This window comes from Callospermophilus lateralis, chromosome 5 (genome assembly GCF_048772815.1).
Source record: "Callospermophilus lateralis isolate mCalLat2 chromosome 5, mCalLat2.hap1, whole genome shotgun sequence".
In the NCBI taxonomy this organism is placed as follows: Eukaryota; Metazoa; Chordata; class Mammalia; order Rodentia; family Sciuridae; genus Callospermophilus; species Callospermophilus lateralis.
The window spans coordinates 8635047-8650180 of NC_135309.1; the positions used below are offsets into that span (position 1 = coordinate 8635047).

The following is a 15134-nucleotide window of genomic DNA, read 5'->3' on the forward strand; positions in this document are numbered from 1 at the left end:
ACATGCCAGGCAAGTGTGCTGCTGTTGAGCTACAGCCCCAGCCCCAGATTCAAATCTTTTTTGTTATCACAAAATTAAAACAAGCCAACCAACAAAACAAACAAAAAACCAGAATGGATAAATTTCAACCTGATGATAACATTTAAACATTCAGTATTTTAACTCAGAAATAAATGAAATACATTTTGATCCATAATATATATATATATATATATATATATATATATATATATATATATGACCTATAAATCACATATTCATAAACATGTGTCACATTTATTTCTGCCTAAATTTTTTTTTAACCATTGCACTTAGACAACTTATGAAAACAGTAACCTTAAACAGAAACAGTCACTGGGTATCTGGCTGCTGGTGCCCTCCTCCTCCACTCTCTCTTTTCCCTGCTGCCATTATGTACACAGCTCTGCTCTGCTCTTCCAACAATGTGTTCTAAGTCATCTCAGACCAAACCAAAGAGCCACCCCAAGATGAACTGAAACCTGCGATCTGTGAGCCAAAGGAAATCTTCTCCCTGTAACTTGAATTTCTCATGTTTTGACACAGCAATATAAGGTTGAGTAACATGAAGAAAACTGGAACACCAGATGCCATTATAAGATCCATTACTTGCATAGGGTTTTCACTGGTTTTTATTTTGTTTTGTTTTTTGTCTTTTGTCTTTCAAAAAAACTGGGAAATCAGACCTTTTTCACATTCAAGGCTTTTTCTCCATTATGAGTACTTTCATGCATAGGAAGGAAAATGGAATGTCACACATTCACGAGGTTTATTTGCCAGAGCAAGTGAAATGGTTCTGAAGGCAACTGAGAACTTACATATACTCATTCAGATTTGTTGTAGTGTGAGTCCTTTCTTGTCATTGAAGGTGACTAGAAATATTAAATGATTTGCCACTCTTTTTTTTGCATTCAATGCCTTTTCTCCAGCACAAATTTTTTTCATGCGTACAATGGGAACTAATAATGTAAGGCATTTTCCATTCTTTCCTCTAAGAGGGTTTCTGTCTAGTATGAGTTGATGCTTTGGAATAAGGACTTTATTACGCCATTTACAAACACAGGGCTTCTTTTCCTTATGAGTTCGTTCATATTTTTGAAGGTGAATGGGCCTATTGAAGGTTTTACCAGTTTCATTTGTAGGACTTCTCTTCAGTATGAGTTCATTCGTTGTCTATGCAGATGAATAACTGAAGGTTTCACCACACTGTTTATATTCACAGAACTTCTATCCAGTATGAGTTTGTTCATGTATGTGAAGGTTGCTGGACTTAGTGAAAGCTTTTCCACAGTGTTTACACTGATAGGGTTTCTCTCCTGTATGAGTCCGTTCATGTGTATGAAGGTGAGTGGACCTAGCAAAGGCTTTTCCACACTGTTTACATTCATAGGGCCTCTCTCCAGTATGCGTCCGTTTATGTGTGTGAAGGTGACTAGATGTTGTGTAGGCTTTCCCACACTGTTTACACTCATAGGGCTTCTCTCCAGTGTGAATTCGTTCATGTTTTTGTAGGTAAGCAGAACTAATGAAGGTTTTCTCACATTGTTTACATTCATAGGGCTTCTCTCCAGTATGAGTTCGTTCATGTATTTGAAGGTAAGCAGAACTACTGAAGGCTTTCCCACATTCCTTACATTGGTAAGGCCTCTCTCCAGTATGAGTTTGTTCATGTGTTTGAAGGTTAGCAGAACTAATGAAGGCTTTCCCACATTGTTTACATTGATAGGGCTTCTCTCCAGTATGAGTTCGTTCATGTGCATGAAGGTGAGTGGAATTAGTGAAGGCTTTCCCACACTGTATACATTGATAGGGCTTCTCACCAGTATGACTTCGGTGATGTTTGTGGAGGTGACTGGATGTAGTGAAGGCTTTCCCACATTGTTTACATTCATAGGGCTTCTCTCCAGTATGAATTCGTTGATGTATTTGAAGGTAAGAAGAACTAGTAAAGGATTTTCCACATTGTTTACACTCAAAGGGTTTCTCCCCAGTATGAGTTCGTTCATGTTTATGAAGATGACCAACTGTATTGAAGGCTTTGCCACACTGTTTACATTGATAGGGCTTCTCTCCAGTATGAGTTCGCTCATGTATTTGAAGGTAAGCGGAACTAATGAAAACTTTACCACACTCCTTGCATTCATAAGGCTTCTCTCCAGTGTGAGTTCGTTCGTGTACTGGAAGATAATTGGAACTAGTGAAGGTTTTACCACACTGTTTACACTGATAGGGCTTCTCTCCAGTATGAGTTCGTTCATGTGTGTGGAGGTGAGTGGATGTAGCAAAGGCTTTCCCACATTGTTTACATTGATAGGGCTTCTCTCCAGTATGAGTTCGCTCATGTGTGTGGAGGTGACTGGACTTGGTGAAGGCTTTCCCACATTGTTTACAGTGATAGGGCTTCTCTCCTGTATGAGTTCTTTCATGTAATAGAAGGTAATTGGAACTAGTGAAGGCTTTCCCACACTGTTTACACTGATAGGGCTTCTCTCCTGTATGAGTTTGTTCATGTGTGTGAAGATTACTGTACTTATTAAAAGCTTTCCCACATTGTTTACATTCATAGGGCTTCTCTCCTGTATGAATCCGTTTATGTATTTGAAGGTAAGCAGAACTTATGAAGGCTTTCCCACATTGTTTACATTCATAGGGCTTCTCTCCTGTATGGGTTCTTTCATGTATTGGAAGGTAAGAGGAACTAGTGAAGGCTTTCCCACATTGTTTACATTCATAGGGCTTCTCTCCAGTATGAGTTCGTTCATGTGTTTGAAGGAAAAAGTAACAAGAGAAGGCTTTCCCACATTGTTCACATCCATATGGTTTCTCTCCTGAGTGAGACTGTCCATGTTTTCGAAAAGACCTGGAACAACTGAACTCTTTTCCACATGTCAAACATTTATAAGGTCCACTTACGGTGTGCACTGCTACTTGTCTTTGAATACTCGTGAGAGAAGTTAAAGATTTTCTCTTCTGTTTAAGTTCAGATGGCTTCCTTCTACTCTCCTCATTCTCAGATGGTATGATGTGGCTATTAAAATAAAAAAGTAATAGGAAGATGTGTCTACACAGTTGCTTTCACATGAACTTACTCTAGTAGGAATATCCTTTTTTAAAGTAAATTTGAAATCTCACTGAAGGTTTTCCCACACTGAGTACCTAATTTTAATTTTCCAGAGCCTACCATGATTTCTATAAAAAGTTACAAGCAATATTAAGGGTTGGCTCTTTATTTCTTTTGTATTTATTAATAAGCCTTAGAAGTATATCATTACTAACATCAGGGAGTCCGGATTTACAGTCATGTCTAAACTTTGAAGGCAAATGCACTGATCAGTCTGCAACCCTGATTCCCCACAGGTACTACTGAAAGAGTAGTATCACAAATGCAGCAAATAGTACTGGCAGCACATCAGTTATATTGAACATACTAAAATTCAATCCTATTCCTTAAAATTCACATTTCCAATACAAAATTTCCAGGAATAAAAATATTTCATTTGCGTTTATTTGGTTTGTTAGCTAGTTCTTTAAATTATAAGACATGCACAGTTCCCTTAAGGGATTCTGCTTCCTCTTGGGAGCATAAATTACCTTAGATCTCTCCCAGGAATTGTGTTCTGTTCTTCAACGTTCTGGTCCACCCATTTGTTTCCTAAAATGTTGGCCCAGAATAATCATTATGAATTAATGTAGTTTAAGAATAAATTACAACCCCGGCAGTGGTGCACACCTATAATCCCAGTGAAATGGGAGGCTGAGGCAGGGGAATCACAAGTTCAAAGCCAGCCTCAGCAAAAGCAAGGCACTTAGCAACTCAGTGAGACCTTGTCTGTAATAAAGTACAAAATAGGGCCGGGACTGTGGCTCACTGGTCGAGCCCCCTGAGTTCAATTCCCAGAACCCACAAAAAAAGAAAAAAGAAAAAAAAAAAAGACTAAATCATAGGAATTATACTGCTAAGTGTAATGACATCTGGCCTCATTTGCTCCCAGAGTAAAGTACACATTCTTAACTTGTGAGAAGAAAACTAAAGTCCACATAATCTGCATTTGATTATGTAAATAAATGTTATCATTCTTACCTATAGAAGCCAGATTTCTAAGGACTTCCTGCATCACATCCCTGTGGAGATTCTTCTGGGAAGAATCCAACAAAGCCCACTCTTCCTGGGTGAAGTTAACAGCCACATCCTCAAAGGCCACTGAGGTCTAAAATATTACAAAAGTACAGTGCAGGGCAGGAGAGATGATAGCATGAAGAATCTACTCTCTACATGCAACATGTTCATATGATTTTGTGGCCTCCAATATCTCTTTCATTATTTGGTCATCAAAACTTGTATTCTCTATCCGTACTCAGTCTTCAAACAGAATAATTCTTATATAAGAACCAAAGTACTTAGAAAATTTAGAGCAGAGCAAAAATACCCTTCTTGTTGTGGAGAACAAAGAGTAAGGTATGCTCCTGGGTCACCCATAATGTCTTCAAAGGGTACATATCTGCACATCATTTTTTTTCCTTTTTTGGGGGTGCTGGGGATTGAACCCAGGGCACTATGCATGCCAGGCAAACATTCTACCAACTGAGCGATATAATGAAGCCATACTACCTCATGTGCAGAAGAGAGTTAATATTAGTCCTGATAGTACCTACTGTAAGAAATGCCTACTGACAAAAGTTGCATCTTTGCTGGAAGGGGAAATAAGGATGGAGAGGGAACTAAGCAGTAAGGCTGAATCACAGTGTAAGAGTGTATTTAGTGAAACTTTGCTTTCCTTTGGAAATTCTATTATTTTGCTCCAATCTTATGTTAGAACTTAAAAAATTCAAAACAGAATCCTATGAGCAAAGAGTCTAGGAACTGCCCTCGTAGACCACATTTCATCCAGGTACTCACAACATGGTAACTGGGGATTGAGCTCATCCTGTGTGACTACAGCAAAAGAATAAGTAAAATCTGAGGTGCTTTACTCAACATCAAATTTAATCAACTAGTAAGCAACAACAGTGATCAATAAACAATTTGATAATTTCTTCTGATTAATGTCAAGATTTCTGTGTATTCTTAGGGGTCCTCACAAATTCACAACGTCTTACCTCCTGAACTGCTGCCAGGCTCCCACAGTCAAGATCACAAAAAACTGCCCTTTGCTGCCAGCACAGGGAGGAAAAGGAGCCATTTCCAGCACACCCAGAGAACTCTATCTTCCTGAGCCTACATTCAAAGGAAACTACTTCTCCAAGGCTGAGTCACCCAAGACACTATCAGCAAAAACTTGTGGGGAAAAAGAAACACTGAGCCCAGCTCCCCCTAATCTTCCTGCCTAGGTCAGGGAGGAGGAAGGGCTGAGGCTCTTAGAAACAAAGCCATGAAATGATCTCGTAAGTAGAAAATTCTAAACTGTGCATGCGCTGAAGAAGAAAACGCAAATGCCTGGAACTAAAAAATAAAGCCAAGCTGTACACCACCACAATACACACAACACACTTACATCCACTAAAAAACGAGCAACCTTAAAGCCATCACAGAAGATCAAGAGTAAAAGTATTTAGAAATTACCAAGAAGACTTAACAAAAACCACAAAATATTTCTGAAAGAAATGATACACATAAAATATCTAGCATTTGTGAGCTCGAAAAATTGTAAATCTGCCTAAAAATCAACCATGAGGTCAATTCGCTGCCTTTCATATTACCAATGACATTTTTATAAAAAATAAGAAGTACTATTCTAAGATTCACATGGAATTGAAAGAAACTCAACAATGGTAGAAGAAAAATAAAGTGTAAAGTGATTTCAAAACCTGCTTTAAAGGAGTAACAAAGGGAGTGTAGAGCTGGTTTAAAGGCAGACACACAGAGCAGTGAAGGACAGGGGGGCCCAGGACCATGCAGATACACAGGAGGAAATGATGTCTCTCAAGGGGGCAGGGTCATTCCAGGGGACCAGGATCTCTGGAAAATGAATGGCTGGGAAACTGGATGTTCATGGCAGCACCTAAAGTCAGACGCTCCCCTCACAGCACACGCATACATGAGATCCATGGGGACCAAAGTCCTGAAGTAAGATGTGAACCTCACCAATTCTCAGAAGAAAACGCAGACCACATGTCTCACAACACTGGATTTGGGGATGGTTTCTGGGATAGAGTACCATCCATTTGATTCATAAGAATAATAGATAAACCTAATTTCACCAAAAATAGCTTTTAGGCCTTTCATTTGCAGCAACAAAGCCAGGACTATTGAATACCATCTTAAGTGAAATAAGTCAGGAAGAGAGAGAGACACCGACTGTGTGTTCTTACACAGCAAAGCTCCAAGTTGGCTTCACAGAAAGTACAAGGGTATTCACCAGTGATGAGGAGGAGAGAAGAGAGGGGACAGCAGGGCTGGGTGAGGAGGCTGGGTATCAGGTACCAGAGTCCACTCAGGAGGAGCCAGCACTTCTGCTCTCCAGCAGAGCAGGTGGCCATAGTGCACAACATGTCACTGTGGTTTTCATAATAAAACTGGGGAGCAGTCCACTGACCCTAAGAAATGATAAATGTTAGGAATGGAAGAGCTAGTGCCCTGATCTGATTAAGATGTAATGAAACAGGTGTGCAACCACCTCATTGCACCTCATCCACATGTGCAACTTAAAAGTGAATCAGCATTAGAAAGGAAAATGTTGTCCTTCATAAGACACCGTCAGCAGGTGAAATGGCACCGGAAGGAATTGTAGAAAATACCTGCACATTGTGCATCTGGAAAGGAGTTGAAAACCTGAAAGAGTGAAGAAAAACCAGCTGACAAAGCTCAACTCCTTCTGACATAAGGATGCAAACCTAACTGTAATAAAAAGAAACACCTTAAAAAGTGCCAGAGATCTTCAAAACCTACACTGAAGGCTACATTGAAGGATGAAAGGCTGTCTCCATGACAACAAAAACAAGTCAAGGATGCCTGCTCCCACCACTTCCAGACAACACAGTAAGAGGAGTGCTACCAGAGAAGCCAGGAAAAAAATCCCTGTGGTTCCAGTCTTCAGCCAACTCACGTAGCCCCAGACAGTGAGACAAAATCAAGGACTTCACCAAGCAGATGGAGGTGGGCATAGGCAACTCAGACTCAGACTATCACCTGCAGAGAGAACAGCCACAGGCACCAAGATGGGAGGAGACAGTGCAGCCTCTGCACCCTTCACCATTTCGTTTCCCATCAATAAGGACTACCTGGCAGTGGTACCTGTTTGACTTGTATTTCTAGCTTTCTGCTCCCTAAAGTCTCTACTGCAAGGGGCCAGGAACACATGATGGTGTTTCTTCACTGCTGTTCCTACCAGAAAGCGTGCTATATGGGCAAAGATCCACACTTGATAAGTCCCAGGGCTCTAAGACACACACAAATACACACAGGTCTCACACAAACCTCCTGGCAGGCCCATGACCCCTCAACTTTCACAGGCTGAATATATGGTTATATCTCATGTATCACAGTACTGGCTCCTGGATCCCAAGCCATTTCCCAAAGTTGGGATAACCCAAATGAGTTCACACTGTAGATCCACATAAAATCCTGTGCTGCAAAACTTACAACAGCAGTACACATGATTTAACTGTAGAAATTGAAAACATCATACAACATTGCAAGGGATCCAGAATACCACACAATTCTGAAAAACAGAGCAGCAATTTGACTAGCACTTTATGAGTAAAAAAATACTTGCTTCAAGTTAACAATAACCAAGGTGCAGTAATGGCACCAGGAACCCCATGTAGACGAGGAATCACAACAACTCCAGGGAGCAGGAGGTCAAGGAAATAGCACAGTGAGCTGCTCCACACAGAAACTTGGAAATACAAGCAGAACCATCATGATGTTGGAGCAGCCTCCAATTTCACCTAACTGCACAATGCAGCTTCAGGGAAGCATGGCTGGTGGCCTTGCAGAGAGGTCTCACTGTACTTGCTGCAAACCATGAAACTCAGCACCATCCTCCATACAGTAGCCTGAGTGCTCAGTGTGGGCTTCTGTCACTGATGCCAGTAACTAAGGACTTAACCTGTGAATCACTGCAGTTGTACATCACAGGGGATCTAGAGCTATCTGACTCTGAAAAAAGCCTCTGACTGCTGTGTCTAAGTCAGAAGACAATAGGTGTAAAAAATTATTGGGAATTGCTTAAACATGTTTTAAATAAAAAAATCCTGCATCTGGATGGATGTTTATACAAAACAATCACAACATGAACCTGGCAAAAAAAAGGACCAATGAACATTTTTCTTAGATATTACAATATTCGGGTGGGCACAGTAGGGCATGGCTCAAATCCCAAGAATTTAGCAGGCTGAGGTGAGAGGATGACATGTTCTAGTCTACCCTAGGTTACAATGCAATAACCTGTCTCAAAATTAAAAATTAAAGGACCTGGGGATGTAGCTCAGTGACACAGCACCCCTGGGTTCAATTCCTAGAATATAAAAAAAAGTGAGAGTGTTCACGGCACCCAGGTATTCCAGGGAACTGAGAAAGCCCATGCAGGCCAGGAAGAATCCTTTCAGAGAGGACCAAGAAAGACTGACATGCCCAGCACTGGTTGCTCTCCAGGCTCAGGTCTGCAGAGAACTGAGGCTAGAACGGTATAAACAGCACGACCATGTGTTAAAGCAGCAGCCCCAGCTCCATTATCCACAGGCCCTGGAGGAGCTGAGCTCTTGCTGTTTCTTCTGTTTTCTTTACAGCTATTTCCTCATGGAACTCCATTAAAACTCAAGCTCAACACAACCTAAGAGAGACCCTCTGAGTACACTGAGCAACTAAACTCTTGTCTCCAAAAATACTTTGGAAAGTCACTACACACAATGGCTACAGCCTTCAACAAAAGCAAACTCTGAATAGAGGGAGAAACTGATTTCAGAGGAATCCATTGTAATATTTAAATACCCACTTCTCAAAAGCAACAAAATAAAGAATACACAGAAATAGGAATATACATCTCATCAATGGAAAAATGCTTGAATTAAACCACTATTAAGAAAACATGGACAGGGCTAAGGTTGTGGCTCAGTGGTAGAGCACTTGCCTGGCATGGGTGAGGCACTGGGTTCAAACCTCAGCAACCACATTAAAAAATAAATAAATAAAATAAAGACATTGTGTTCACCTATAATTAAAAAAAAAAAAAAAGCTTAAAAAAAAAAAAAAAAGAAAACATGAACACTAGAGTCACTAACAAGACTTAAAACCAACTGCCTAAATCTTTAAGATGCACCACCTACAACAGGTCAAAACACCCGATGAACAAGTGAGAGACTCACATGGACACGTGGTGAAATCCAGTGACAGAAGGAGTCAGCAGGCAATCGTCTGACAGTGAGTGACAGCTGGAGCACACAGAAGAGCTGTAGTGGTATCTAGCTCAACAGCATACCCACCACAGGTACCTCTAGGGCACTTAGCCAACAGCAGCCCAGCACACATCCTTCTCAACATCACAGGGAAGTCTCCATGACCTTCAGCCACGACAGGCATTAGTGCAGAAGGCTACCAAATCCCAACATGGCACCAGGAACACTGGAATTACCATGGCGTCAGTAACAGAAACATAGCTGGGTGAGCTCCAGATATCTGCAGGTTAAATCCCAAAGTTCTAAAAAGCACATAGGTCAAGGGTGTCTCAGGATCAGTCTGAATATTTCAAAGGAAGAAAAAACTGGAAAAAAAACTGAAACTGCATCTTAGGAAACTTTGTGGAAGAGAGCACAGGCAGGGCTTAGGGGGAATTAGAGGAGCTGAAGGATTACATTACAAAAGAAGAACTAAAATCAACCTTTTATCCTTCCACTTCAGGAACTAAAGAATGAACAGCAAGGAGAACCTACATCTGATGCTATCATATAATTAAAGACATCAATGAAACTGTGATGAGGAAATCAATAGAGAATCAACTCAAAAGCAGGCTCTTTGTGGACATACTTGTAACAGATACACCACAGCTAAGTTAAGAAAAGAGACATAAAACTTACTCAGCAGAAATGAAAGATACCATTATTCATCCTACAGAGAGTAAAAAACCCATAAAGGAATATTACGAATAACTGTCTGGACCCAATTTGAGGACTCAGATGAACGGGACCAACTCCAGGAGGAAAACAATCTACCACAACTCACACCAGAGGAGGAACACACAACATGGACAGGCTAATGAAATGATAATGACCATCATCAGAGGAAAGGCATGGCTCAGTGACGTCATGGTGGATTCTGCACCACACTAAGGAGGAAATGAAAACTACCCTTAATCCCCTCTAAAAGGAAGCAGGTAACACTTCCAACTCATTCCTCAAGGTGTAGCCTATATGATATACTGTGATGTGAACAGTTTCTGGCAGCCAGACCAGGGAACCTGTGTGGACCACAGATGAGTGGATTCAGCACCCTGGCAAAATTGCAAAATAAGCATCAATATAAAAAGGAGAAATGAATTGCATGTACTTTGATCAAATTGCAGTGAAGCAACTCGATTGTTTCTTTAATTTCATTTCTTAAATTCTGTGAAGTCCAAGACCAGGACTGGTTTGTTGAGGAACTTCAGAAAACTATTTCTACAAGTGGAAATAGTAGACAAACATTTAAGAGTAGCCAAAATGTCCAGGAGTCTCCAACAGCTTGTAGAAAACAATATCTGATAGTATTATAGACCGAAGGTCCATGTAAACCCCAAATTCACAAGGTACAAGGTGAACTCCCAGTGGGTGGCATTAGGAAGGGGCATCTGGGAGGGACCTGGAATTAGATGAGATCATAAAAGATGCTCATGAATTATTAGTAATCTCATGAAAATCTGTTCTGTTCACACAACAGAATTTTCATTTAATAACAATTTCCATGATACTGAATCGATTTGTAATTGCCATGTTTGTCCCATAAAATTTATTGTATCTTCCTAGTTCAAAAAACAGGAAGCAAAATGGAGCTGTCCACTATAAGGAGTTCTTCATTATACAAAGGAACCAATATTCTCATGAATCTTTGTAGAGGAAGCAGAAAGGTAAATAAGAATTTCTATCAAACACACACACACACACACACACACAAAAAAAAAAAAAAAAAAAAAAAACCTATCTTTTTTTTTTTTTAAATCTTCTTTTTACGTCTTTTAGAATAGTTTACTTTGCTGAGCTCTGAATAAACACATTCTACATTTAAAACTGGGTCTTAAATAAGGGGGCAGATCATTTCAAAGTGAAAAACACAGAAAGGGCTGGTGCTGAGGGAGCATAGATGTGTCAGGCTCAAGGGGCGGGTAAAGTCCCGCCTGGTCTTGCTCACTGAAACACTCCATGATCACCCTCCCAGGAGACCTAGACCATGACTCCAGTCTATGAGGCTTTTCAGGTTTGCACAGCACTGCACTGGGGTGGGTGGTCCTTATGCTCTGGGAGAGTTTTCCTCCTATACAACTGTGAGAGAATGCAAGGGCAGGAATCACTGCTGACCTGGCCCCTCAGCACCAGCATCCACAGGCTCACTGTCCACCTGTCTTCAAGGAATGGGAACAGGGCTTGAGGGAGACAGTGTCCCTAGGAGGCAGCTGTCTAGATGAGGCCTATTCCAAGAGATTCCTCAGCCCCAGGGCCTCCAGCTTCTCCCCTGAGAAGCTGCAACCCACATCTCAGGCTGTTCTCTAGAAGGAGTTAACCCTGAAATTGCCTGTACCCTGCAGGACAAAGGTCAGCTACAGGCACCTTGGGGCAGCCCCATGAAAGGGCAGTGGCCTAGTACACAGGACCTTGTGAAGAGTCGAAAGGGAACTTTTACCCTAAGGCATTAAGCCTCTGTGCCTGGGCAAGGTAAAGGAAGACAGACCCAAAGGGTTGTGACAGTGGGGCTAGCTGGTGGTGCACTCCTGTAATCCCAGACAGGAAGACTGCAAGTTCAGAGCCAGCCTCAGCAACTGGTGAGGCACTAAGCAACTCAGTGAGACCCAGTCTCTAATAAAAATACAAAATAGAACCGGGATATAGGTCAGCTGTTGAGTGTCCCTGAGTTCAATCCCTAGTACCCCTACACACACCCAGAAATAAATAGCAAGAGTTGCAACAATGGAGTTCCAGGTGACTGTCCTCTGCTTTCACCACTTGGCAAATGTTCACAAACAGAAACAAATATTTGATGCTGTGCCCACTGAATGCAGTGTGAGGAGCAAAGAGTGGATAATGCTCTGAACTGGACCAGGAAGTTTAGTCTGGAAATGTGAGGAGAAAGTAGGTATTATAAGGATCAATTAAAAGCCCTAGCAGGGATTAGGTAGGGGAGATGGGGGCAAGTTGACTCCTAGTGAAGAGTACGGACATGAACTCCTCAGATCAGCATCCTCTACACAGGAGCCCCACAACTGAGGCAGGATCCCCTGAGGCCCACTGTCTTCAATGCACACTGAGGGGCTGGGCTGGCATCAAGCTGCACAGAGAGTGTTCTGCCAAAGTGGCTGCAGACCAGGCAGCACACTGGGAACCCACCTGCACCAGCCCACACCATGGCCTGAAGGCATCAAGGGCTGAGCTGTAGCAGCATCTGACTCAGGTCTGGGCTGACTGACTCCGGAGCTGACAGTGGGAGGCCAGAATCCAGCCACCCTGGTTCCCACCAGTTCTAAACAGCCCACCTCCCTGAGCAGTCCTGGCCCCACACACTCACCATTTCCTGCCTTCCGGGGAGTCCTGACTTCCTTCCTGTGGACCTCATAGCACCTGGAGGTCAAAAAGAGATAGACCTGAGCCAGAGCCACTTGGGCCTCACACAGCAGAGAAGACACAGTCCTGGAGATGGATTCTGAGCTGCAGAGGATGAGAGATGAAGGCCACTGAGACCACAGAAGGCCACCTGCTCCAGAAGACCCCGCTCTTGTCCCAGCCCACATACGCACACTTTGGGGCCCAAGTGACAGGACATGTATCAGGCTCCTGGATAAATGAGGCCAGAAGGACAGGGTTTTGGCTACGGCCCTTTTCAGGCAGGGTTTCCTCCCTGCAAGGGGACCTGCCCCACCAGGGGACACTTCCACTTAGGCAGAGCTGAGTCCTGGCTTTCCAAAGCAGGCCCCGAAGTTCTTCTGCACCTTTGGGCACAGAGTCACAAGCATATGTGAGGAATTACAGCCTTGGTGTCCAAGGCAGCCGACTGCCATCTTTTTAACCCATGGCAGACACCTTCTGATACTGAAAATCTCTCCCCTCTTTTTTTTTCCCCTCATAAGCAATTAGGGGAACAGTTTTCTCTTCAGGAATCAGAACAAATACTTGGTACTCAAACTTAACTCAAGTTTCCCTCCTTCCTCCAGGACCCTGGACTCTGACCCACTGGTGCTAGAAATAACATAGAATCCTTCTTTCTGGTGCCTCTTGAGAACAGGCTGACTTCTGGGGAAACACTCTCTGACCTGGCCCCCTCCTCGCTGCCCTCCCCTCCAGCTTCTCCCTGACCCTGTTTGCCCCTCCCTAGGAAAGCAGCCCTTTCTGCAGGAGCTGTGGGTGCTTGCAGAGCTGACTGGTTCCACATACCCCTAAGTTCAACCCCTGGTACAAAAAAAAAAAAAAAAAAAGCAATAAACTCAGTGTGAGGGAGGAAACAGTAAATGAGAATCTTTAATTGACAGAATATTAGACCAAATATTTCTTTTTCTTATTCTTCTGAATTACCCTTCTTCCTTGCCCTCTGGAAATATTTTCTCATCTTTTTTAGGTCTACTAATAAATGGCATTTTGAAGCTAATGAATAACTGAAGTGAGCAAGTCTTTCCAAGGCAGCAAACCCAGGGAAGGGCTTCCCTGCCTGGACACTGACTTGTCAGACTCCAGCTTCAGGTCAGCCCACCTGTCACCAGGCACATCCTCCCACCCCCTCAGGTTACCTTTGTAGTTTCTTGGGTGGTAGTGGTCACTGTTATCACTGAGCCTCATCTGCAGCTCATTTTATTTTTTATTTTGAGACAGGGTGTTGCTAAAGCAGGTTTCAAAACTGTGATCCTCCTGCCTAAGCTTCCCAAGCTTGCTGGGATTACAGGCTGGGCCAAAAGTTTATAGGTTTTTGCTCCGCACTGCTGGGGTCAGTTTTCCCTGCTTTGGAATTCTTGTTGTCCCTTCATGACTCTGAGAGAATCCAGAGGACAGGAATCATGTCTGTCCCTCTCCCTTCATACCAGCATCCCAGGACCCTGGACTCTGACCCAGTGGGTCCCTACACCACAGGGTGCAGTGGCACATACTTGTAATCCCAGCAGCTCAGGAGGCTGAGGCAGGAGGATTGTGAGTTCAAAGCCAGCCTTAGCATCTTAGGGATGCCCTAAACAGCAACTAAGTGAGACTCTGTCTCCAAATATTAAAAAAAGGCTGTGGATGTGGCTCACAGATTAAGTGCCCCTGGGTTCAATACCTGGCTTAAAAAAAAAAAAAATGGAACAGGTCTTATGGGGAGACAGTGTCCCTCTCCCTCCAGCTTCTCCCTTCAGAAGCTGCACTCCACACCTCAAACTGTCCTCTAGGAGGAGCTGACCAGGGCCTGAAAATCCCTGCATCTTGCAGGACATGGGGCAGCTGTGGACACCCTGTGACAACCCCCATGAAAGAACAGGATAGTGGCTCGGGACACAGGATCCTGTAAAGTGGCCAAAAGACACCTGTGCCCAAAGGCATTTATGAGGCATCTGTCCTTACAGAAGGTAAAGAGTCATAAGTGCTTCTTAATCTCAAGTTCAGGTCATTCCTCTCTGCGTTCCACTCCTAGGAAAGAAATATTCACCCACGTTAAAAAAAAAAAAAAAAAAAAAAAGGCCGTCCATTACTTGGTGAAACTACAACAAAAATAAAACACTGTCACCTGCACGTCGCCTTAAGAACGGACGGTCCAGAAAGTGTGCGCCAGAGGGTGCAGTCTGCGGCGTCTGGGAACGCGGGAAGGCACTGCTGCCGCCCTAGGAGGAGCCAGGCTCTAGAATGGCAAGGCATTTGGGACCCGCTTCTTGCGCACGGGAAACGAGGCGCGCGGACAAACGCGTTCCTCCCACCGACCACCGCCGCTGCGTGCCTGGGAGCCGCCGGCTGCGGGAACTGCCCAGATGACCCACGGAGGT

The 15134-nt window shown here is 43.2% G+C and overlaps 1 protein-coding gene across 1 annotated transcript; it reads right to left on the minus strand.

Annotated features, from left to right (window-relative positions):
* Nucleotides 1-235: 235 nt before the first annotated feature.
* LOC143399551 (uncharacterized) lies at nucleotides 236-14898 on the minus strand. The gene is given in 6 exon segments (XM_076856282.2): nucleotides 236-1341; nucleotides 1343-3046; nucleotides 3610-3670; nucleotides 4100-4226; nucleotides 12704-12756; nucleotides 14882-14898. Coding segments are annotated over 5 exon segments (2112 nt in total). The 5' UTR covers nucleotides 12752-12756; nucleotides 14882-14898; the 3' UTR covers nucleotides 236-1169.
* Nucleotides 14899-15134: the final 236 nt, after the last annotated feature.